We start from the raw sequence: 24,958 nt of genomic DNA on the forward strand, positions 1-24,958 counted from the left end.
AAATCATGTTGTGAAAAGATGTGTTATCATCCAGGCTTTATTGTTCCATTTTTAGAGCATGGGCAGAATAGATTTAATTCTTAAGGGCCCTAGGATTTTCTGCAATCATAAATAATTGTTGGCTTCAACTTAAAGTCACCAGCTTCATTAACCTCTAAAAAGAGAGTCAGTCTGTCATTTGAAGCTTTGAAGCCAGGCTTGATTCTCTCTAGCTAGGAAAGTCCTATGTGGCATCTTCCTCTAATATAAGGCTGTTAGTTTCAAACTTTTTGTCTATAGCTTCCTTACCTCTCTCAGCTGTCATAGAGTAAAGGGAGTTAATGCCTTGCTCTGGATTAGGATTTGGCTCAAGAGGATGTTGTGGTTGGTTTGATCTTCTCTCCAGACCACTAAAACTTTCTCCAAATCAACAATAATGCTATTTCACTTTCTTATCAATCACGTGTTCATTGGAGTAGCTCTTTAACGTTCTTTGAGAACTTTTCCCTTGCATTTGTAACTTGGCTAGCTGCTTGGTTCAAGAGGCCTAGCTTTCAGCCTATCTCATCTTTCAACATGCCTTCCTCACTAAGCTTAATCATTTCTAGCTTTTGATTTAAAGTGAGAAATGTGAGCATCTTCCTTTCACTTGAACATTTAGGGGTCATTGTAGGGTTAATTAATTGGCCTAATTTTTATCTTATTGTGTTCCAGGAAATTGGGAGGCTGTAGGAGGGAAAGAGAGATGGGAAATGACTGATCTGTGGAGCAAACAGAACAAATAATATTTATTAAGTTCACTATCTTATATAGGCATGGTTCATGACACCCCAAAACAAATACAATAGTAACATCAAAGATCATTGATCAGAGATTACCATAATAGATATAATAATAATGAAAAAGTTTTCCCTCAGCTCCCAGTGGGGGCACACTGTGACCACAGACAGGGCCAGGGTCGGTCATGTTCTGTGGTGCATTTGGTGGATTACTCAGTGGGGAGGTATCTCTCACCCACCCAGGTCCAGGTACCTAGCATGCCCTGGAATGGAAGTTGCTACACACTTGGAGTTCAACTGACCACTGTGGGTCAGGTCAGTGGGCCCCAGGAAACATGACAGGCCTGTCTTAACTTCTCCACCTCTGGCTAGGGCATGGTATGAGTATGGCCCTGGGTACTGTATGGTCCATTGGCTAGGAAGAGAGGAAACTGAGCTGCTCATGGGCCATGTGTGCAGTAAGTCACAGAGCAGAGTCCCAGGCTCATGCACAGGTGTGTGCTTGTCCATTAAGTATTCCCATGCCCTAGGCAGCATGATATCAAAAAGCAAACTAAAACAAGCTGCACAGGTCCAGACAAAGATTATGAAGAAAAGAAAAGCTTTATATTTTTATAGACTTAACAGTACTTTATGTGTGCTTTCTGTACAAGAGGCCCCACAAATTATACAGACCATCTTGTACATATTAGATTTTACCCATTAGAAGGTCAATAGCCATACCCTCTATTAAAGGTCAGTTGGAACCATGGCCAAAACCAGAGCACTGATGATCACACACACAGACATGCTTTGATTAAGCTCTCCAAGTCCTGTTCCTCCTATTCGGGTCAATTGACCTCTTAATTTTTCATATCACAAATAAGGCTGAAGAATTACAAAGAATACAAGGAAAAGTAGTTTCAACTTTTGCTCATTTATATTTAAAACATGAGGTTTCTTTTTTAATCATATAAAAATTCTAAAGGAATTACCTTGGAAACTAAGAGAATATGTTCATTAAAATTAGCTAGAAGCACCACTCCTGCCCAGAGCCACTCGTTTGTCTGTATTATCTAACCTTCTGGATTATTGACCCTGCAACTTCAACCTCTATGACTAGAATTTTAAGAACCACTTGGAACCACAACTGCCCTGGCCTTTGCCTCAACAACTTGGTATCAAACTCTTATTAAATGTTTTACCACAAAGATCTTCAAACATGACTCCTACCCTTTCCTCTAAACACCTCTCTGGACCATCTAACATAGGTCCTTGAATCTTCAACTCCCTGACTCTGATCCTGGTCATCACTGCCCTCATCCTCTACCCTTATCTCTTTCTCAACCATTCTGCCCTGTATTGTTTATTTCTAGAGAAGAGAGAGAATGAATCTTTCACACAGCCACCAATATGCCTGTTCACACCATCATGTGTTCCTTCTTGTGCATGTGCTCCTTTTTACATGTCTATTTGGGATCCAAAGACTATCAGAGCTGAGGAAACTATTTCCAAGACTTTGAGATGAGGATTTCTCTTAGGAATGGAGTGTCAAAGCTGGAGTTTTACTGAGAAAGAAAGAGAGAGTGCTAACTCTGGAGAATACTTCATTACTGACATTTTTAACCAGAAACTCCCTAAATGGTAGCCTGAATAGAGCAGCCTACCTGTTTACAGCAGGATGGAATCAGAAGCCCAATGTGGACTGGATATGCTGTGTGGGGCATATCACTATCACTCAGTCACCTCCCAAGACTTTTTCCCACCTGAGAGAAGGAGGTGGTCTCTGCAAGCATTGGCTAAGAAAGGTCTCCATGAATAAAAGGTTCAGCATTGCTCTGTATTCAAAAGGCAGGAAACTATGGAGATAGCCAGGGAAATCTAAAGGAATGGAAGGAAAGCTGAGAATAATAATCCAGCAGGGTCTCATTCAAAACTATGGTTCAGGGACTAACCCTGAATATTTCGATAGTCTTCCAAAGTTTTTGTAAATTCTCCATAGTTAATTTTTTAAAAGCTATTTTTTTTCTATCACTGGTATAACATACGTGAAATTGGAATCCAAAGAGGAAAGATGGTAGCAGGGTGAAAGAAAAACATATTTGAAGAAATAATGGCCAGATTTTTCCCAAACTTGATGAGATACAAAAAATTACCAATTCAATAAGTTCAATGAATCCAAGCAGGAGAAGTACAAAATATAGCCCATCTAGTGATTTATAACATCACACTGATATTATAAAAAATGAAGATAAAAAGAAGTTTGAAAGTAGTCAGACAAAAAAACTCTTTACCATCTAACAATTAGATGTGAATCAAAGTGGCCAATGTAGCACAACAAACCAAATTGATTTTAGTCCAGTGAGACCTGTGTCAGTATCTCACCTACTGAACTGTAAGATAATATATTTATATTATGTAAGGCACTAAGTTTGTAATAATTTGTTAAAGTAGCAATAAAAAGCTAATATAGTATCCAAGAGAAATGACAGCTTATGTTCATTAAAAAGCTTCTCAAGAAACTTTATTCATAATAGCCAAAATCTTAGAAACTTAGAAACTTTATTCATAATAGCCAAAATCTGGAAATAGTCTGCGTCTGCATCAACAAGATAATGGATAAACAAACTTTGGTATATTGTATAATGAAATATTTCTCAGGAATAAAAAGGAGCAAACTACTTATACATGCAACATCATGCATCTATCTCAAAAACACACTGAATGAAAAAACCTGGCTATATGCTGTACGATTTCTTTTAAATGAAGTTCTAGAATAGGCAAAACTAATCTATGGTGAAAAAAATAAAGAAAATTGTTGCCTCTGGGAGGGGATGAATGTGGGAACTAAGTGGGAAGAAGCTAAGGGACTTTGTGGATGAAGATAATGCTCTATATCTTTTTTTTTTTTTTTTTTTTTTTTTAAAGATTTATTTTTATTTCTTTAATTCCCCTCCCCTCCCCCGGTTGTCTATTTTCTGTGTCTTTTTGCTGCGTCTTGTTTCTTTGTCCGCTTCTGTTGTCGTCAGCGGCACGGGAAGTGTGGGCGGCGCCATTCCTGGGCAGGCTGCTCCCTCCTTCGCGCTGGGCGGCTCTCCTCACGGGTGCACTCCTTGCGCGTGGGGCTCCCCCACGCGGGGGACACCCTTGCGTGGCACGGCATTCCTTGCGCGCATCAGCACTGCGCATGGCCAGCTCCACACGGGTCAAGGAGGCCCGGGGCTTGAACCACGGACCTCCCATGTGGTAGACGGACGCCCTAACCACTGGGCCAAGGTCCGTTTCCCGGTAATGTTCTATATCTTAACAAGAGTTTTGATTGTTGTGCATTTGTGAAATCTCATGAATGAAATATGCACTTAAATTTGTATATTTTATGGTATGTAAATTTACCTAAAAAACAAGGACAATAAAATATTAAATTCTAAATATTTAACATAAATAGGGGATATGAGAGTTCAATGTACTTCTGATTTGAACTCTATATATTTAACTCTATATATTTGACTATATATATATTTAACTCTATATATTTGAACTTCTATATATTTAAAATTTTCATAATAAAATGTTGGGGAAATGAAACAGCTAGAAGCAAATATTCTCCAAAGCAGTCGACATGGCTGCAAAACCTTTTTATTACCTTTATAAGGGAAAATTTTCCAGTAACCAGAATAAATATAAGACAAGGGAAATAAAATGTCCATTGCATGATTCTAAAGGGATGTATACAATTCAGGCAGAAAATTCATTTTATTATTCATTTAGAATACTGCATGTTTAATGCATTTAGAGTAGTTCAAAAAGCAAACACAAATATGTCACAATCACATTAAAAAAAATGAACCTCATAACTCCCTACACATCTGGGTTTGTTTTATTTTTGAAGAGAGAACAAGGCATTTTGCTACGTTAAATTGACATGGTAAATGAAAATGGAAGTTTTCCTTAATATTTTCTTCCTTTAAATTCTATAGGATATGTGTTCCTTCAGGTTGGAACTTAGTAATCTAAAATCCTCCCACAAGGTATAATATGAGGGCATTTTGGGGACTTGGAATTGTCTGAATGACATTGCAATGACAGATACAGACCATTATACATCCTGCCATTACCTATAGAATTGAGTGGAATAGAATGTAAACTACAATGTAAACTATAATCCATGCTTAGTGGCAATGCTCCAAACATGTTCATCAATTGCAATGAATGTACCACACTAATAAAAGACGTGGTTAATGAGGGGAACGGTGGGAAGTGTGAGGAGTGGGGCATATAGGACCCTCTAATATTTTTTTGTGTGTAACATTTTGTGTAATGTATCTTTTAAAATATATATATATATAAAGATTATGAGCAGACAAAAAAAAATCCTCCCACAAAACTACAATTCCATTAATTCTTCTTTTCTTCTAGCAGAGATATAAAAATTACTGGGGATTTTCTTATACTTTTCCAGGAAAAAATATCTTCTTTAAAAGGATCGAGAGGAAAATGCTAGAAAATCCTGGCCAAAATAAAGACCATAAAATAAGCAAAAGTGTTTGAATATTTGAGTTAATAGTTTTAAGACAAAAGACAAGTTGTGGAAATGATTAGTAACACAAATAACAAAAAAGGAGCAAAATGTGGAATGGTGACCAATTGCATCTTAGAAGCCTGAATAACTCTCCCAGAAAAATGAAAGCAGGAAAGAGAGTCACTTAAAAAGTGAATGCACAAATGCTTCTTGTAGAATGTTAGATTTCTCCTGTTCTTTCCCTCTTTCTTTTATAGGCAAGACTGTCTTACCAGCTGTAAAAGATACACATGGGCTCTCTCATTTGCTTTATTTTCTTATGGCCTTAGCTTGTGGTTTCTAACGTCTGCATTTCTCCTTCCCTCCTTGTTCTTACAGAGATTATCAACTTGGGGTGGGGGGCAGGGGAGGTGTCCTTCCCTCCGCCTCCTCCTCCCCCTCCCATCATCTGCTCTGTCATCCCATTCCCAGTTTAAGCTCTAATTTCCACCAGATTATCTCCTCTCTTTCTTTCTCCCCAGTGAACCAATCTCTTCATTTACAACTCTCCTCCTAATCCTCCTTCATTTCTTCACGGTAAAACTCTCCTCTTCTTCAATTATTCCTCTTATGTTTGGTTCATGTTCACCTATCTATCACAACTGGAATAAATGGACAATGCCACAAGCAAACAGGCATTTTTTCATACAAACATAAATCATATTCCTCAGCTTCTTGCCTCCATAAAGTACAACACTGTTGTAGGTATAGCTTTGTGTCGTATGAGATTAAAAGAGGCACAAAGCAGATGAATCACTTCTAATCTGGATTGTTCTTCACAGACAAGCTTCTAAAATCAATTTGAGAGTAAACCAGCAGGTCTCAAACGTGCTTGTATTATTCAAATTCTACCATATTGTTCTCATCACAAGGTTTTTGTTCTTTTTGAGCATTCACTTTCCAGCATGAGGCTGGGCAAAAGCTGATAACCCAGGAGAGGGGGGAAGGGACTGATTGATTTCAGATGGAGAACAGTGGTCATGACAGCTCATCCCCCAGGAAAGCACAATCATACCTTTGTAATTGCAGTGAAGACCTTTTCCAGAATGGCATTTGGCTGGGCTATTTGTGGTCCATTGGCCTGAATTTTGAGGGCTATGGCACATGGTTTGGCTATGAATCTAAAATTTAAATAAAAGAAACAGAAGGTCAGAAGACATTCTTCCTATAGTTGTTCTTAATGTCACTAGTTACACATTATTCAATTGTCCATGAATGTGCTGATAAGCATTTGTGGATATACATTGTAAACACTCATCTGTTAGTAACTAAAAGCAGGCTTAACTTTATTTTTCCTTTAGTCCCCCAGCAGCAGCAGTGAAAAAAAAATCCTCCTGAAAACATTAACCCCCAATCCTCAAGTTCTAATGTCACTCAATACATAGACAGAAAATAAATGGCAAACATAAGTGCATAAGTGAGATATATAAATAAAACAAACTACAGCTTTAAAGTGATATCATTTATACTCTTCTAATTACACCTGACTAGCGAGAGTGGAGTTATAGTTTTACTATGAGAAAGCGTTTACAGAGTATCTGATGACAGGGCCAAGGGGTGCTTTTGATCACTTCTCAACATGAACTTGACCATTTTTGTCTCTACAATCAAAGTGTGTTATAGTCAGACCCAAATCCTCATGGTTTATTTAAATTCCCTGCTTTGTGGTTATACGCTTTTTTATAAGGTGTAATGAAGGATGTAAAGTGACATGATATCCTGGACAAGTCTGATGTGTTCATGAGCAACAGCATTACTGTTTTTATCATAAGCAAATGGCTACGTTGATAAGAATGGGAATGCCGAGCTTCATCCCGGGGTGTCTGTGATGTGTGAATGAGCACAGAGTGTGTGGTGCCCCAAAGTGATGGTGATGTCTCTAAACATCTGTATAAAAAAAAAAAAAGTAAAGGCATTTACAGTTTTGAGTTGTTTTAGACTTCAATTAATGTTGAAGAAATAAGGTTCTGTAAATACTTCTTTTTAGTAATGACTTCAAACACTGTCTACTAATACAAAATAATGTAATATATCATATGAAAGTATTGCCCAAGTTACTTTAATGTTGGTCAAAGGCAACAACTAATATATACACAAAACATATATAACTAATAAATTAGTAAAACATGTATAACTAATAAATACACAAAACATATCATGAGTAAATCTTAGCTTCTTTAATAATGGTCAATAAGATTAAAGAACAATAGACAATGAATTTTTTTCTTTTAAGTGCGACTAAAGAAGTTTACATACACAGTACAACAAAATACCCTACTGGAACCTATTTCAAGTAAAAGAGAAGCAGTTCCTCCAAACAGGAGAATGAAACACTGTGCATAAGCAAGGCTAAATCAGTGAAGATAAACTTAGAGAACACAATATAATACCTTTTACACTGGGCTCTCTGGGACCAAGCTGGAAAGAAAAAATCATGCTTTAGTGTAAATCTCCTAGAAATCAGAATTTTCCCAAAACTTTTGCATTCTCAATTCTTAATGTAAAATTTTCTAAGATATATTACCTAAGTCTCTACCTTCTTGCAGAGAAATAACATTTTCCTACTGACTCTTGGTCCTACTCTGAACAGCAATCACAACGCTAGGCTGTAGGTATACTGATGAAAGCCCGAAGCAATGGTGCCTAATGGGTAAGGATTCATCCTGGTAACATCCTGTTGGTCCAGTACACAGTCTTCTTTCTTCTAAATAATGAAGAGTCTAAAAGCGGAGGCTGATCATTTCATGTTTGTATACTCTATAACAATGCCTGAGCATACACAGCAGGGGTCAAGAAATCTGATCAACCAACACTCTTCAGTAAATATGTTTTCACTGTTGCTACCAGGATACCATCATTGTGAGTGCTGTCAACAAGTTAACAGACATTCTTTGTGTGACCAGTGACAACTCATGGGTAGGGGAGTCAAGAAATGTACTTAACTGCTTCCTTCAGTAGCAGCTTCCTCACCTTTGCTATCAAACTCCAGTAACTTACAAAAGCATTCAAACAAGTTTTAAGCATTTGTTACACAATATGATTTACATCTACCAACCTCTTCTACTTTTTAAGCTTGGTGGGTTTTATGAGAATCCCCTATATTTTTTTATGTAACATTTATGTAATCTAAAGCTTCTTTAAAAATAATTAAAAAAATTTTTTTAAACAAAAAAAATTTTTAAATAAAAAAATTTTATTTTCTCTGGGTTTTAAGAACTAATGTGATAGTATCCTGAAGGAAATTTACCCTTTGATCATTTAACCCATCATCAAATAAATATGATGCTCTGTTATCAGATTTTTAAAGCAATGCCCAAAGGATAGGTTGGGCATCATCTCTGCTTCTATCTGGCTCCATCTGCAGAAATTAATTTCTCTGGGTCTCAATCTCCTCATTCTAAAACTTAAAATAATTATTACACATTTATATAAATTATATGTGCATGCAAATACATGTCCTGGTTATTGAGCATAAATATTAATGGCACCACCTTGAAGACTAATTGTGGTTACCCTCATCATCAAGCCCCAGGCTGATGTACTTATGAGTCCAAGCAATGAGAGCAATGCAACCTGGGATGGAGTTCATTCACCCTTCTCACAGGACAGTTAGTATAAACGTGTGCATCTCTCTCCCATGTGTGTGTGGCCTCCTTGAGGGCAGGACCAGGTCTTAGGGGAAGTCTGAATCTGCAGAGCCTGTCACAGGACCTCATTTCATCTTCTCCTTGGTCAGATGAGGTGGTATGATCATTAGCCCCACTTTGGAGAGATAGCCAGAGAGGTCAACAGCCTCAGCCTCCAGAGAAAGGGAAGCAGAGGATGGCATGTTTCTTTCTTAGGAAGGCAATTCTAGAATCAGTTTCCTCATTCTGATTTACTGCTCAGGTAGAGTCCCAAATTCTGAGGATTTGGGAAGAGGGGTATGTGTTAGGAGTGATAGACAAATTCAACAGAAGTTAATTCAATTTAAAGTTGAAGCCCCTTTAATTTTTAAATGGCTTATGGTGGGTATGCACCAATAAATGAAACCACCTGAACTCTTTGAAAGAAGTTACTATGCCATAGCATGTTTTTCTGTATATGCCTGGCATACCATGGTCATCTTAATATTCATTCAGATGAATATTGGATGAATGAATTAATGAGTAAACAAAACACAAATCAGATAGAAAACAGTGGTAGTTATCCTTACTGTCTGTTCTTATGGGCCTGTATATTTTAATCCCTTGAATACCCACAATTAGTCAGTGCCCTCATTTGGGATTGACTATTCTGACATGAGAAGACATTTCTGTAATTCCCATTGTCCCTGTAGTGCCAAAGCTGTCCCAAAGAGCCATGGTGTTGGCTCCACCAACTAGCTGTCCTCTTTTCAACTTACCCAGTACAGACAGGTAAACACTTAATTTCTATGATTTAAAAAATTCCACAAAATACACAGAAAAAGTTAATCTTAAATCCCAAATTAAAGAAGTTAGAAAAGAACTACATAAAGTCTTACTTCCAAATAGGTATCCCTAAGTATATGAAAATACAGAAATTTTATCAGTGTTTGCTCACCAAAAAAATGTCAATTACCTCTGATTTTTCTTTCTGAGAGCATATTAGACACCAAATAAAACCCTTGATGCAAACATACCATTTTATCTCCTACCATGAATCATCCATTAGAGAAAAGTTGATTTTTTAAAAAATTCTTGGTGCAACACTTTTCACAACAGGTGTCTTAAAAGAGAGAGAAATAGAGACAGAGAGCAATAGGGGATAGGCTAAAGTACACTACAAATATAATAGGTGAAAGGAAATACGCACTTTCAAGCTTTGATGATTATCTCACCAGGAAATGCTCACCTGATTACATTTTTATCAAAGGCAGTGACACCACCTTCAAAAGGCCAAGCGTCAATAAAGTACTTAGACGTATTATATGTGAAAATAAGCATAATATGGAGATAAGCCTTGAGAAATACTAATCTCAGTTAAAAAGCAGAGGAAACACATAAAACAATTTTACTTTTCAATTCTATTTAACAACAGGTATTTATATTTTAAACATGAATTAAACACTTCTGCGCAAAGCACTAAAGTAAACTCTGAGCAGCAACGGGGCAAAAGGGAAGGCCCAAAAAAATGAAATGGTTCTTGTTCTCAAACTAGTTTACAATCTGGGAAAGGAAATTAATAAAATGAATTAACAAATTAACAAACAAGGTTTACTGTTTTACACTGTTCTAATTGCTTAACTTTTAATCTTCTTCAAAGGGGGAGCATGGCCGAACAGTTAGTCCTCTTCAACTGCAGTATTTCCTAGCGGGCTAATAATAGCAGCAGCTTGGCAGTCATCTTAGAAAAAAAGAATCCCCACAAGTCCATGATGGCCACATTCATCTCTGAACACACCTAAAACCAGAGCCTCTGTGCGGGCCATTTCCTAAATGATAATATTAATGATAATAGGTTATGTGACTTGAAGCTTAAGAGCTGAAGAAATTATTTCAAAGCCTAAAAACCATTAAAAACTATAATGGATAATGATTTATTTTCAAAAATATTTGGAAGGCTGTGGTAGTGGATACACAAACCTACACATATAATAAAATCGCATGGCTATCTCTCTCTCTCTCTCTCTCTCTTTCTCTCTCACACACACACACACACACACACACGAGTACAAGCAAAACTGGGGAAATTAGAGTAAGTTCAATGGGTTGTATCAATGCCAATCTCCTGGTTGTGATATACCATGGTGTTGAAAAAACTAGGGAAAACTGGGTAAGTATACATAAGATATCACTTTATTATTTCTTACAACCACATGTGAATCTACATAAACTTTTCAATTAAGAAATACTTGGAAGGGGTTTTCTTCTTTTAGTATGAAAGAATGTGCTAAAAATAAACTGATCTTTCATCTTTTAAAACTGTGCACATATACTAAAAGAAAAAAAATCAAGAAAAAAATAACCTCAGGGCTCTGGAGATTGTATAAAAGTAAACAATTTGAAGGGGTGCCAAAAGTTGGAGCAAAAAATCAGGAGAGAGCAAGCTCCCTATTTCTTTCTATTTTTATAGAGAAACACATCCTAGTTCTAGGTGTGAGAACCAAGGGTAGGAGTCTGAGAAAATTAAAGAGTGACAAGAGAACCATGGGAAGGAAAATGCCAGAGAAATAGATTTATAATTCTATGCATATACCCAACATGATTCTAGCTGACCCCTAAAATAAGCATGTGTGAGACAAACTCAAAGCAGCTAGAAGATAAGGTTTAAAGAACTTAACTGAGATTGGAATCACCATCCACCACAGAAATGACAGGCTACAATTTGAATCTAAGTAAATTGTCTGGTAAAACAAAACATTGTCCACAACGTAAATTTCACAATGTCCAGGATACAATATAATATGTTGCCATACAATAAGTCAAGAAAATAGAACTCACTCATAAGAGAAAAATTCAGTGAACTTGAAGATAGGTAATCAGAAATCATCCAATAAAAAAAAAAAAAAGAAAAACTTGAAAAAGATAAATGGACAGATTGTGAGGATTTGTGGAACAGTTTTGAAGTTGAACACATGGATAACTGGCATCTCAGAAGGAACAGAGAAAGAATGGGGAAGAAAATAAAATATCAGGAGAAATAATAGACTATAAATTCCCAAATCTGATAAAAGACACAAACATATAGATTCAAGAAACTCAATTAATCCAGGGATAAATTCAAAAGGAGGAAAACCTAGACATTATATTCAAACAAAAAATAAAAAAGAAAGATAAAGGGAAAATATTGAAATTCTCCAAAGAAAAATGGCAAATAAACAGAATAATTTAAAATATATTGGATTTCTTATCAGAATCTATGGATGACAAGTAACAATGGAACAACATCTTTAAAGTGCTAAAAGCAAAAACAAACAACAAAAACCCTGTCAACTCAAAAGCTTGCAAACAGAAAAATTGTCCTTCAAAGAATGAAGGTAAAACAAAAAAAGTGAACTCATTGCCACCAGATCACAAACTTCCAGAATGCTAAAGAAGTTCTACAGACTGAAAGGAAGTGAAACCACCAGGAAATATAGGTCTTCCGGAATGAATACAGAGCACCAGAAATGGTAAATATATTGGTAAATACAAAATCCTTGGAAAGCCTTTGAAATTAATCACAACTAATTAATGATAGATGAAGTAGTTAAATCTGATTATGAGAAATAACATATGTCCCACCCCCAGACTAGTCTAGAAAGAAATCTAACTATGGATAAGTGAAATTTAAAGAAAAAAGTAGTGGAAAGAGATAGTTGATTGAACTCATTACCTGACTACTACAACTTCCTTATACCCTGATATTATCTGACCCACAGGAATCACTGATGAATTAAGCACAGAGTGAGAGAGGAAGAGAGGAATAAAGGATGACTACAAAATTTCTGGCCTGAGTATGTGGAAAGATAGTTAGGTTTCAGGGTTGGGATAAATATCAGGAGTTCAGTTTGGGGCCTGGTAATTTTGATATGCCTATTAGACTTACAAATGGAGAGAGCAAATAGACAGTTGGATATCATAGTCTGGAGCTGTAGGGAGGTTTGGGTTAGAGATACAAATCTGATGCCATCAACATACAGATAACATATAAAACCATAAAACCAATGAATCACCTTGGAAGTGAGTATAAATAAGAGAGGAGAACTCAAGAAATAAACCCTATGGGACTCCAATGTTCAACATTTAAACATTTGAAAAGATGATCATCCTCAAGGAAACTGATACCAAAACATATTTTCATCTGTAACATTTGCAAAAAACAATAGTAAATTATACTGCAGGCAAGAGTGAAGAAAAGCAGGTATTCTGCTAAACTCTTGGTGGGCATCTAAACTGACACAATTTTTGAAATATAATTGATTAGTATTTAGCAAATTGTTAAAATGCCTAAGTGCTTGTGGACATTATTAATTGTACACCCTACTAAGAATCTACTCTACATATATTCCGGCAAAAAAGACAATAATATATGTATTTTTTAAACGTTTATTGCAATATTGTTTGAAATAGGAAAAAAAAGACAGGAAACAAATATTTATCAAAAAAATATATGAAATAAATTCTGGTAGATCCATACAATGGAATTATATAAAGTTGATAAAACAAGGTAGTTTTGTTTGTGCTTTAAGACATAACAGTAAATATACAATGCAAGACGCAGAACAAGTATATAATATCTCATTCGTATATATTTTTTAAAATTTATCAGAACAGGTGAGAAATTGTTATGGACATGTGGCAGGGGTGGGTTAAGAAGAATTAATTTGTATTTTATACCTTCTTATCCTGTTCTAATTTTGTGCCCTACATATGTTTTATATTTACTTTAAAGGTAAATAGAATTTAAATTCTTTCAAAGAATATTTAATAACCTGGACAAATGCTCAAAAGCAAGAGATAAAGCAACATTTATATGATCACTATTTTTATATAAATATACTATACATTTATGACATATAAAAGAAGTTGAGGATATTAGACTAAAAGATTAACAGTACTTTTTGCCAGTTGATGGGATTATGGCTGGTACTTTATTGAGAAATGTGAAAGAAGAACAGAATTATACACCTAAACTTGTAGATGCCGCTCCTCTAGGCAGAGAGAGCATTTGCGCTTGTGGGTCTACCTTTATTAAGCCATTGTTTATTCCTCCCCTTCCGATGTTGGAGGAAGGGCCTCAGCTGTTTGCTGTTCTAATTGGTTATCTCACCTGTTAGTTCTCAAGGTGAGGCCTTTTGAAGTTATCTGGGGCTTCCCCTTGACCCAAATAGGATCTCATTACCTGGCTCTCACAGGGTCTTTCCCTCAGGGGGTTTCCATTTTAACAGTCTTTTTTATGTTTTTCTATATTTTTTGAAATTTTGAAAATAAGAATGCAATCTTTTAATGCCAGAAGTAAAAAATAAAATGTCTTGAACGGTAATAAAGAGGATATTCTCCATCCCAGGTAAGTTTTAAAATCTCAATGACACAAAAATCTCACATAGAAAAGCCCTGAGACAGTTGCAATTCAGGTGATTCCAAGGAGCTCTTCAAGTAAAGGACTCCATTATGACTAAGCCAAGAGAGAACAGTAGGTGAAATAAAATGACATACCATTTCAATACCTTGTCAGGTAAGGAAATGATGAAATTCAAATCCATGAAAGCACTAAAAGATATGACACTAGGAAACTATATGAAATCACTTCAAAAAAAAATTTTATGAACAAATAAATAGGCTGAGGGAAGCTGAGATACCACCAGAAAAGAAATTGCTTCTGACTATGGCTGGAGATGCCACAGAACTTTTCTATTTCCTCATCAATATAATGAAAATCATAATTACACTTTGTATTCTATTGGGAAATATTTCTAAATCATTGGCATCTTGAGATCAATTGGAAAGGGATGTCAGTAGGGGAAGAAGGCATGCACAGCAGCATGCAGGAAGAAGACATTTTCTATTTAAGAAAAAAATCTGAATTTCTTCCCAGGCAGCATAGTGAAGTAGAAAGGACAATTCTTTTAGACCAAATCCATATCCTACTTGCACTTACTCTGAGCATGGAGCACTGGAAAAGTTGTTTAATATAACCCTACTCATCACATTTCTAAAAAGAGACCTACTTTGAAAATTTTGTAGGATCATTGACAGAATGAATACAAAGCTCACATCACAGTGGCCACATTTAGGAAGTATTCAATAAGTCGTGGCTATTCTTAAATATTGATAAGAAGCATGCATCCAATACATCACAAGGGTTTCTGGCCTGCGCTGGCCAGCAACCTGTAATGGGAAGAGAATAAGAATGGCATAGATTCATGAAAGAACCAGAAAACGTAAGAACTTGATATATCACTTAGTCCAGCCTCCAAGCCAGATTTTTCTATTTTAAAAACTCTGTGGATATCACTCAGATTTCTCTTGGACACAGAACTTCCTTGTACATTTCTTTGCAATTTCCTGTGAATCTATAATTATTTCTCAGAAAAAAGGATTTTAAAAATCTTCTCTTGATGTCCTATTTTAGTTTTTCATCATCTTGAATCAAAATGTTCTTCCTGCATCTTTCTTTCTTGCTGAAATGTAAACCCATTTCCTCTTTACTCAGCTCTCTAGAGATGCTACAATCACTAACCACTAAAATATATGAAAACACATTATTAAGTCATCCTATATTCTTCTGTCTTTCCAAATAAACAGCCTGTATCCTATAAAACTTTCTTCAGTCATCTTATTCTTTTCTAACTTTGAATTTTATTTTTAATAGCTGAATGGATTCTTTTCTAAATCTACTCTATTCTTTAAGGATGTGGAAGAGATCCTTTGATAATTGCTGCTTTTGTCAATAAGTCACCCTTGGAAAAGACTTTTGTTGTTGTTAAAGTATTTACCTGGGAACATCTGGACAGCATAGGCAAGCCACACAGACTCATCAAATCAACACCCCCTGGGCAGGCTCCATCTGGGAATATATAAAAAGCTATTTCTCCAATATAACATCTTTAGACTCATCTATAAATCTCTAATCATGTTTCTTCTATTTCTTTTATATGAACCTATAATTTTCAATTTGCCTGTTAAGTATATTTCTCAGAGACTTAGTCTTTGGATTGATCCTATGCCAGCTGAGCCTGGAAACCCAGCAGAGTTGTGGCCAACTTCTACTCTCCAGTTCTTCAGGCTTGCTCTGGATAACTAACAAAATGATGATGTTGGACCAGCCCCATCCCAAAAGCAAAGAATATCTTCTACTAAAAGCAAAAAAAAAAAAAAAATCCATTCCTCTGCCTTATAACATCTATGTCCCTTCTCAGCCTGAAGCAGTCAGAGTGGACAGCACTCAAGATTGTGGAATGAACAAATGTAAAGGGCGAGTGTAACCACTGACTAAAGTAGATTTATTGTTACTGTAGTTATTATCTTGTGCCAAATAAGTAACTTGTAACCTTGTAACATTAATATAAAAACAAATTTTTAAATAAAAAATGTACAAGAAGTTTTCTAAGTATTATACATAAGTCATAAGCCGCTGTAATAAAAGGGTCCGTCAATCTGGTCCACACTGACTTGATCAGAGATGAGTTCAGAGACCCATGGGCCAACAAGTGCCATAAATGAAGTGATGGTCTTCTTTGAGCTGAGAAATGTCAATACTACTTTTCCTTGCCACACATTTCCAGGATTCTGACAAAAAAATGGACCTCAGATACTTGGTCATGAGTTCCCTTACTCTGAGAAACACAAAATCTGCCGTTAAAGGATGAAGTACATAAAATTCGAAGAAATCTTGACTTTATCTTAAGCAACAATGAATATGCCCCTGTGTTTTGCATAAAAGAAGATAGAAATGGCACTGAAGATATTTATGAGAATAAAAATTCTATAGCATATATTTATATATGAAAATACCGTGAGGTCAGGAAATTCTTTATAAGACATTAGCACTATTATGGATTTGATATTTTCATAACATTATGTTGCTTACCACATTCCCTAAGTGTCAATGAACCGTTTAGATTGCTATACACATATGAGTAAGGCTTTATTTTTAATCTGTTCTTCTTTGTACATTGAGAATCTTACTATCTGAACCTCTCATTAGAGGATGTGACTACACCCTCACAGAGTTTGTCACTCTGTCAGCTATGCCTCTTTACCTCATTGACTGCAATTTTGGCAACCACATCTCCATCTGCTGCATCCAGCACAGACTGCCAGCTTTTGACACACTGCACAAATCAAGAGTTCTGCCAGAGTGCCTTAGAATTCCCTCTACCAGCATCCCTTAGCACACTCACAGAATCCCTCCTGTCACTGTCCTCATACAGCTCACTGCACGATGGGGTCGAGGCATCCCTTGTCACTCATTTTCCTCAGATGACTGTAACAGCAAGCAGAGTAGCAGGGAGCATGCCTTCAAGGCTTGTGGATAGACCATCTTACAAGACCTCATTACTGGTGAATTTACTTCAAAATCTTAAAATTGGCCTTCCTGTAATGCACTAACCCTTTAACTCCAATACATTTGCCAGGTGCCTAATAACTCACCAAGTGCTGTCACCCTTTATTTCCATCCATCCTTATAACGTCCCCATGGGATAAGCAAACCAATTTTATTACCACTGGTTAACATATGAAGAAAAGATTCCAGTGTTTCAGTGACTTGAACTAAAGACTGATGGGTAAAGGGGCATGCCAATGTAGACCCCTCTTCTTTTCACACTAAGAGCTCTGCTCTTCCAATGTTCCTTACTGTTTCTAGTAAGTAACTCATGCTCAGGAGTCTGTGAACATTCTTTTTGGCTTATATATCAATACCATAATGATTGTCTACTGAAGCTCAAAACCACAAAACAAGGTCATCAATCAATGGTGCCTGGTTTTACTTCTGATCTACCACTCAAGGTGCCTCGTGTGTGAAGTTTAACCAGGAGAGTGCCCTTTAGCTGGATGGTGGATTACTAATTATACAATGACTTTATGGAATGGCAAAGTAGAGTCAGCAATTCCTGAAGGAGAGTTTCAGAAAGGTTTTCATGAAAGGTAAAAGTCTATTAGTATGCTAAATTTCCCCAAAAGAATCTGATGATCTAATACCAATTTTATCACCAACTATCTAAAATGTGCCTGATTCACAATCAAGGATGACTGTGTAGAACAGACAGAACGGCACTAGTGGCCTTCATCCTGACATTAACAGAGAATAATTAGGAAAGTTGACACTTAACATTAGCAAAATCAGTTTTTTCTTCTATAAAATGGTTAAATTGAAAGGGACACCTTTACGCACTAAGCACAATGCCAGGACAGAATGAGTCCTCAGTAAGTGCTTGGTCGTCACCTCCACCTCCTTTCCTGACTCCACCCCATGAACCTCACAGACTGCTACCGTTTCTGCAAACCCCTTCAGATAGACAGAAAATCTAAACATGGCAACCTACTGTTTATTTGATCACCTCAATTTTATAATTTCTTCAAGTAACCTTAATTCTCTGCACTTCATTTGCCCTCACAATACTAATTTAGGACTTAATTCTATCCAAGAGTAAGGGTTGAGGAAACTGAGACCCAGAAAGAATGTCATTCCCTAACCTGGAGGCAAAGCTGATGTCAGAACATACCAACTTCTCTCAGTCTTCTGCTCTTTCCTTTCCTTTTCTTATATTACCATGCTATCCCAGAAATGGATTGTACTGTGAAAATCTGAACACAATTTGCTTGCAAATCCCTCATGTTGTTCTACCATTTCTGCCCAATTCGCTTATGTCAGTAATGGACAGTGTGTGTTTAGAGCAGTGGGTATTCATGTCAAATGTTAGTGTAACTTAGAAGGCATTCTTTTAAAAATCACGTGCCAGTGAAGATCTGCCCAGGAAATCAGAAACTATAGTTTTTTAACAGAGGATTAAATATAAGGGACTAGTCAGATTGGTATTCGAGTACTAAAAGACAGAAAGGAGACCCGAGGAAACAAGAAAAAGCCACCCTTAGGGCTAGAGGCATAGAACACAGGGCTTGGAGAGGGACCCCACAACTGCACCCAGCCTCTGAGGAGGCAGCAGTCCCCAAGTGGGGATGATGTGTTAGGGGGTTGATGCAGCAGCTGCCTCTGGAAATATTGGGGAAAAGCTAGGAACCAGATTCAACTGCTTGAAAACAAACTACCTCTTGTAGGTAAAGAACTGCTGCTGAGGTGACACTTTCAGGAAAGGAGGCAAACAGGATAAGGAGGTCAGTTATCCCTCCTCTACCCTTGCACCAACTATTGGCAGAACCTAAAGGGAAACAGCTGCAGAGGAGAAATGTGGTTTTCAGCCCCAGCACCACAAACAAAATTAGAAGGGCAGGTTTGGAGCTGAGAGATAAGGGTTTAATAACCAGCCCACAGTGCCCTTTGCAGGTTTAAAATCTTCAATCTAGGGTACTCCTGCAATTGGACATCTATCTTCACTTGATTGTTTGAAGCATAGCTGATATAGAGTTTGCTGGTGGCTGCTGGATAAGAAATTAAAGAGATACTGATTGGCCAGAGCGTTTACCCTCTTCTGTTCATAAACATATACTGTCATGCCACAGATACAGGATATGAGGAACATCTGCTTTCCAGAGAATTTGCTGTTTATATGAGGAAACAGCCTTGTATAAGAAGAGGCTAACCAGCTTTGGAGACAGGCTGACCTGGTATAAATCCTGTTTTGATCACTGAGATTTTAGTTTAATTGCTTCACCAAACCTAGTGATTTCCCCTGTCATGTAATTAAAGAAGACACTGGCATAAAGTGACTGGTACTCAGGTAGGTAAATGCTGGTTTTCTTACCTTGGTATGAGAAAAATAACATATCAAAAGTTTAAAAAGCTATTAAAAAACACCTTTCCTTTTCTGAAAAGTTCATCTTGTACTTCCAGTTGGTTTAAGAGCTGTCCATGATTCTATAAGAATATCCCCTTAATGCCAGAAAACCTAGACTTGAAAAACAATGTAAGCTTAGAAGATTTGGAAAAAAAAAAAAAAAAAAAAAGTAGCTCAAATAAGAAATAGAGAGAAAACTTTGAAGCAAGCCAAGACAAAATACAGCTTATTCACAGGGGTAAAGAGGAAAAAACAGAATAAAATTTCACTTGGCTCTTAACAAGAAAACCTGCATTTCCCAATGAGGAACATTTTATTTTCTTAATGCAACTTTGCATGATCCAAGCAATGGGTATAGATTCATGTTATTTTTAAAGGATTTATATTTTCTTGGTTTATTGTAATAACCCTTCCATTGCTGTAACCCCAGTGGCAGCAATGGAAAGGGAACTGGACATGACAGTATAAAATCCTCCAAATTCTTAGATAGGAGCATTTATGAGAAATAACCAAATTGCCAGGAAACATCAGAGGACAATTAAGAGGACATGAATATCGTACCCACTTAAAACTGGATAATGAAATCAATCAGTGAGGCCTTATCCTGAAGGGCAAAAGCTTATAGAGTTAAAAGAGTTTCAGTATCTGCAGAAAATGGTCATAAAACTTTAGTAATTATGGTATAATAATTGTATAATATTTAAAAACAGCTATGATGTTCTGAATCTTGACTTCAGGTAAAATGCCTACATAGATACATCTTAGATAAAGAATATATATAATAAAGTATATTTAATATTGTATAAATATATATATAACATATATAGAATCTCACAACTCAGAAAAGAGCGAAACTATCATCTTTCTCATTCTTGAGGACAAAAAGTCAGAAGCTACTTCACTAAGTGTTTGGCAGCCCCATCATTCTCAGGGCTGTGGTCAATCCAATCCCCTGAGCGCTATATCAACAATAATATTATTGCTTATCTTTTTAGTACATGGATTTTTTTCCCCTATACAAATGCCAATCTTTGAAAGGTCTCTTCGGTCTCTCGATTCTTCCTCCACTCCAAATCTCCAGTCTTGCTTCTAGTTAAGTACAGTGTAGAGCAGCATTGGGCTACGCAGTTAGAAACTAGAGAAAACCAAGGCTTGGCTCCATTGCTTTCCTAATTATAACTTCTTTTTATTAATTTCTTTCCTTATAGAAAAATTAATTCAATGACTCCTATAATTGAACCAAAAATAACTTGGTATATGGTTTATTAACTATCATTCAAAATGAAGATAATATAAATCCCCAACATTAAGAGAAAACTTGGTTCATTAAACTGCCTGATATTATCACTTTACAACAAGAAAATCGAGCCTGTGGCAAGGTCTTTTAGGATGTATTTTCACTTAAAAAATGCTACATACATCTACAGGTTACAAACATGAATTCCAAGTTAAATTTCCAATGTAGTCTAGGGGTGACCCTTAAGTGAGTGGAATGCTGAGGGGAGAAACTTTAGCACTTCCACTGAGGAAGTGAGTCTGTTTGGAGGAGCACCCGGCACCAGCCTGGCACATACCAGGCAGACATGCAGAGCACCTTAAGAGCATTCCACTGCTGTCTAACGAAGGATGACAACATGCAAAACAGTGACTTATTTATGACACATCCTTCTAGTGTCCTTTAAAATGGGTATTGTTTTTAAAGCACTTGCTGCAGTGATTCATAAGAAAAATCTCTCTGGTGTATTGCCATCACTCAATATTGTGCCACTTCTATCTTCAAACTTAATGACATGCATCTTAGGTTTTTCCTTTAGTCTAAAAGAAATTTATGGCCACTTATCTAGTTGGTATACACCTGCCAAATAATAAGTGAAAAGAACACTTTTTCCCAAAAAACTTAAGAGTTTGTCTTTCAACAAATCCTCAAGAATTTACTAATCTCTTCTGCTTCCAAAAATCCCTGCAATTTATTAGCATGAGTTGGTTGTGGTGTTTTTTTAAAAAATTTTATAACATATATAACATGCAATTTGATGTTTTAACCAATTTTAAGAGTATGATTCAGTAATAGTTATTATATTTACAATATTGTGCTACTATTACCACCACTGATTACCAAAATTTTTTCACCATTATTAGTATGGATTTTCTAAATTAATCCCAGGTCCAAAAATAATTTTTGTAGGCTCTTTAACAATAAAAAGAGACATCTGCGTCTCTTCCTTTCTATGGAAGTTGAGACCAAAAGTCAGAAACGAGTTATTAAAGGTCTCAACATCCCCCTTAAAAGTGAGTTTTCTTTCCAGAACAACCAATCACATTCATAAGCCTCTACCTGACCCCAGCAATCCACCAACTTGAGCATGACCATCTTCAAATACCACTACCCTCGCCAAGAAAAGAAAATGATTAAACAAGAGACCCAGTCTAGTTCATTTGGGGCTTACATGAGAGCCTTCCAAACTGGTTGTTCCTCTCTTTTTTTTCCAAATCACCAAGTGTCCAGAGTCTAAACAACATCCATCAAACACTGAACTCACTGACCCAAGATTAGTGACGGTGAGATAAAGCATATGCTTTGCACTTTTTCTTTTCCTCATCTTTCAGGACAAAAGCCTATGTTTTGGTAGAACTGACATCAAGAGTGGAAACTTAAAAGAAGCCAGAATTTAATTTATATAAAGAGGGATTTTTGCATGAATGATTGTTCAGAAATGAAATGGGTTGCCATGCACAAGGAAAAGCATTATGTTTCAAGGGCAAGCCCAGGTATGACTTCATAGGTGGGCAGATCCATAGTTTTGATCCTGGCTCCTTTCAGATTTAAGGTCACATATGAAATAAAATTTAAATCTCACTTTCCTCATTTCTAAAATGGAAATAGCTACTACAGTGGCTCTGAGCCAGGCACACTTCTGAGATCTTCACACATACTAACCCTGTGCATTCAAACAACAACCCTAAAAAATAGGTTCTAGTACATTCTTCTTTTTACCAATAAGGAAACTGAGGCAGAGAGAGATTAAATAACTTGCCCCAGGTCACATGGAGATGAAGTTCACACTCAAAATCTTACTCCAGAGTCTGTGCCCTTGATCACTATACAGTTCCTATTTCATCAGGTTATTATGAGGGTTAAATGAAATAATGGTATGTCACAAATGAACTGAAATACCAGGTCACTCAGAAAAGACAGCTACTATTGTGTTTTATTATTATCACATAATAACAATAATGTTATATTACATATATTGTATACATATAATTTGTATTATTATTATTGAGTAGCTTGATGCTGGATATGTTCAAGTAGAAGTTGGAGACTTTTCTGAGTGAGCTCTAGGGTTCCTTTCCAATCTATAGCTTTATTCCATGGTGGGTCCTTCCAGTTCATTGAACTATAGAGGAAAATGTTATGATAACTTAGCTCTATGTTCTTCCAATGGGCCAGGCCACACCAATCATGTTACCACCAGGCAAACTTCTAGCCAAAGAAAATAGAAATGATTTTGAATATTCTGGAAACTATAATTGTAAGAAGGCAGCTAAAATATTAAAAATGGAAGACTTGGCCCACTGTTTAAAATGTCAAGATGTAGCTTAAGCTGTCAACACAAACATTTTGCTGAATTCTGAAGTTCCAGCACCATTTGGAGACTGTACAACAAAAAGGACTTGCATTCTTCATTTCTTTCCAGTTTGTCTATACTGCAAGAGACAGACATCTCTATAAGTTGGTATTTCTCCAAAAAAAATCACCAGGGATAGGATCCCGGAAAGCTAGAGAGTAATGCCAGGTATGGTACAGACAATTTCTCCAACAGAATTGCCTCATTACAGATTCTCTTCTTGGCACAACTTGTACTTTTAAAAATAGTACCCCAATTTCACAAGCAAGTTGGAACCTACTGATTCGACTTCTGCAATTCTACATTCCTTCTGTTGCTAGTAATGCTCAAAGTATGTCTCTTAACATTACTTGTCAAGTTGGCCTTTTAACAAGGCCAATTACTTTTCTCCTGAGACAAAAAGGCCTGAGAACCAGAAGCCCTGGAAAATTAGAGAATCATTATTTTGCTGACATGTTCAGCAATGAACTTAAAGTGGTCCCACTCTCTACACTAACTCTCCCTTGGTGACTAGAATTCTCTTTAAAAAATGTTGCACTTGGGCTATCTTTAAATTTAAAAGAATTGTCACATTATATAGATTTTCTCCCACAGTGAGCAAACAGTTAAATTATCAAAAATTACATTTAAACAGAAAATCAAAAGGTACTTTCTAATTTCTATCCCAGTCTTGACAAAAGGGGCTCACAGTAAGCTACATAATATTTTGTGTTAAAATATAATTGTCAAAAAGTATCTAAATGTCCTTTGTCAATCATAAAATTGTGGAATTATACTCTCCTGCAAGACTGAATATAGACAATTGAACTACCTAGTAAAATAATTAAATGAATTCATGTTCATGGCAATAATAATTTTAGAATAATTCAAGGATAAGTCTAAAATACAAACTTTTCATTTTATTTCTATTGCCCAGGTTTCAGTATCAGAAATCAATTACAATAAATATGAAATTATTTCCCCATCGCATGCATGCACATGCACTCACACATGCACTGTGAGTAGTGAGAGAGCTCAGAACCAGGACTCAGGTGAGCTTTGATCTGGTTTGGGAAGTGCTGTGCAGTCAATCCTGATATTTTGGCCAACCCATTTATCTCATTATGACTCAGTTTCTTCAGTTACAAAATTAAGTTATTGGATGGTCTCACAGTCCTTTCCAGTATAACAATGATTCTAGAAATTTCTCGTTTTTCTTGCCAGTTCCATTCTTTCCCAAAGGAATTAATTTCCTCTAGAAAAGGACTCATTTTTACTTCCTAGCTGTTGTTTCTCTTTAACTAAGGAGTCGTTTCCTTAAAAACTATTCCCCCCAAAAAGTACGACTAATCCAACAGAGACATATTCTTCTCCTTCATCCTACAGCATCTGTTCTAGTGGCTTTGATGAGTATATCTGTCAAGAATCAACTCTGTCAGGCGGCAGACTTGGCCCAGTGGTTAGGGCGTCCGCCTACCACATGGGAGGTCCACGGTTCAAACCCCGGGCCTCCGTGACCCGTGTGGGGCTGTCCCATGCGCAGTGCTGATGCACGCAAGGAGTGCCCTGCCACTCAGGGCTGTCCCCCGCGTAGGGGAGCCCCACGCGTAAGGAATGCGCCCCGTAAGGAGAGCCGCCCAGAGCAAAAGAAAGTGCAGCCTGCCCAGGAATGGTG

The 24,958-nt window shown here is 36.6% G+C and overlaps 1 protein-coding gene across 2 annotated transcripts in view; it reads right to left on the bottom strand.

The window, feature by feature from the left end:
• CERS6 (ceramide synthase 6) overlaps positions 1-24,958 on the bottom strand; it is a 306,615-nt gene that overhangs the window by 242,470 nt on the left and 39,187 nt on the right. For both annotated transcript variants that reach the window (XM_058300691.2, XM_058300690.2), the window contains exon 2: positions 6,311-6,416. In XM_058300691.2, coding sequence (XP_058156674.1) covers positions 6,311-6,416 — 106 coding nt within the window. The remainder of the gene's footprint in view (positions 1-6,310; positions 6,417-24,958) is intronic.

This window comes from Dasypus novemcinctus, chromosome 7, assembly GCF_030445035.2.
Source record: "Dasypus novemcinctus isolate mDasNov1 chromosome 7, mDasNov1.1.hap2, whole genome shotgun sequence".
Taxonomy (NCBI): Eukaryota; Metazoa; Chordata; class Mammalia; order Cingulata; family Dasypodidae; genus Dasypus; species Dasypus novemcinctus.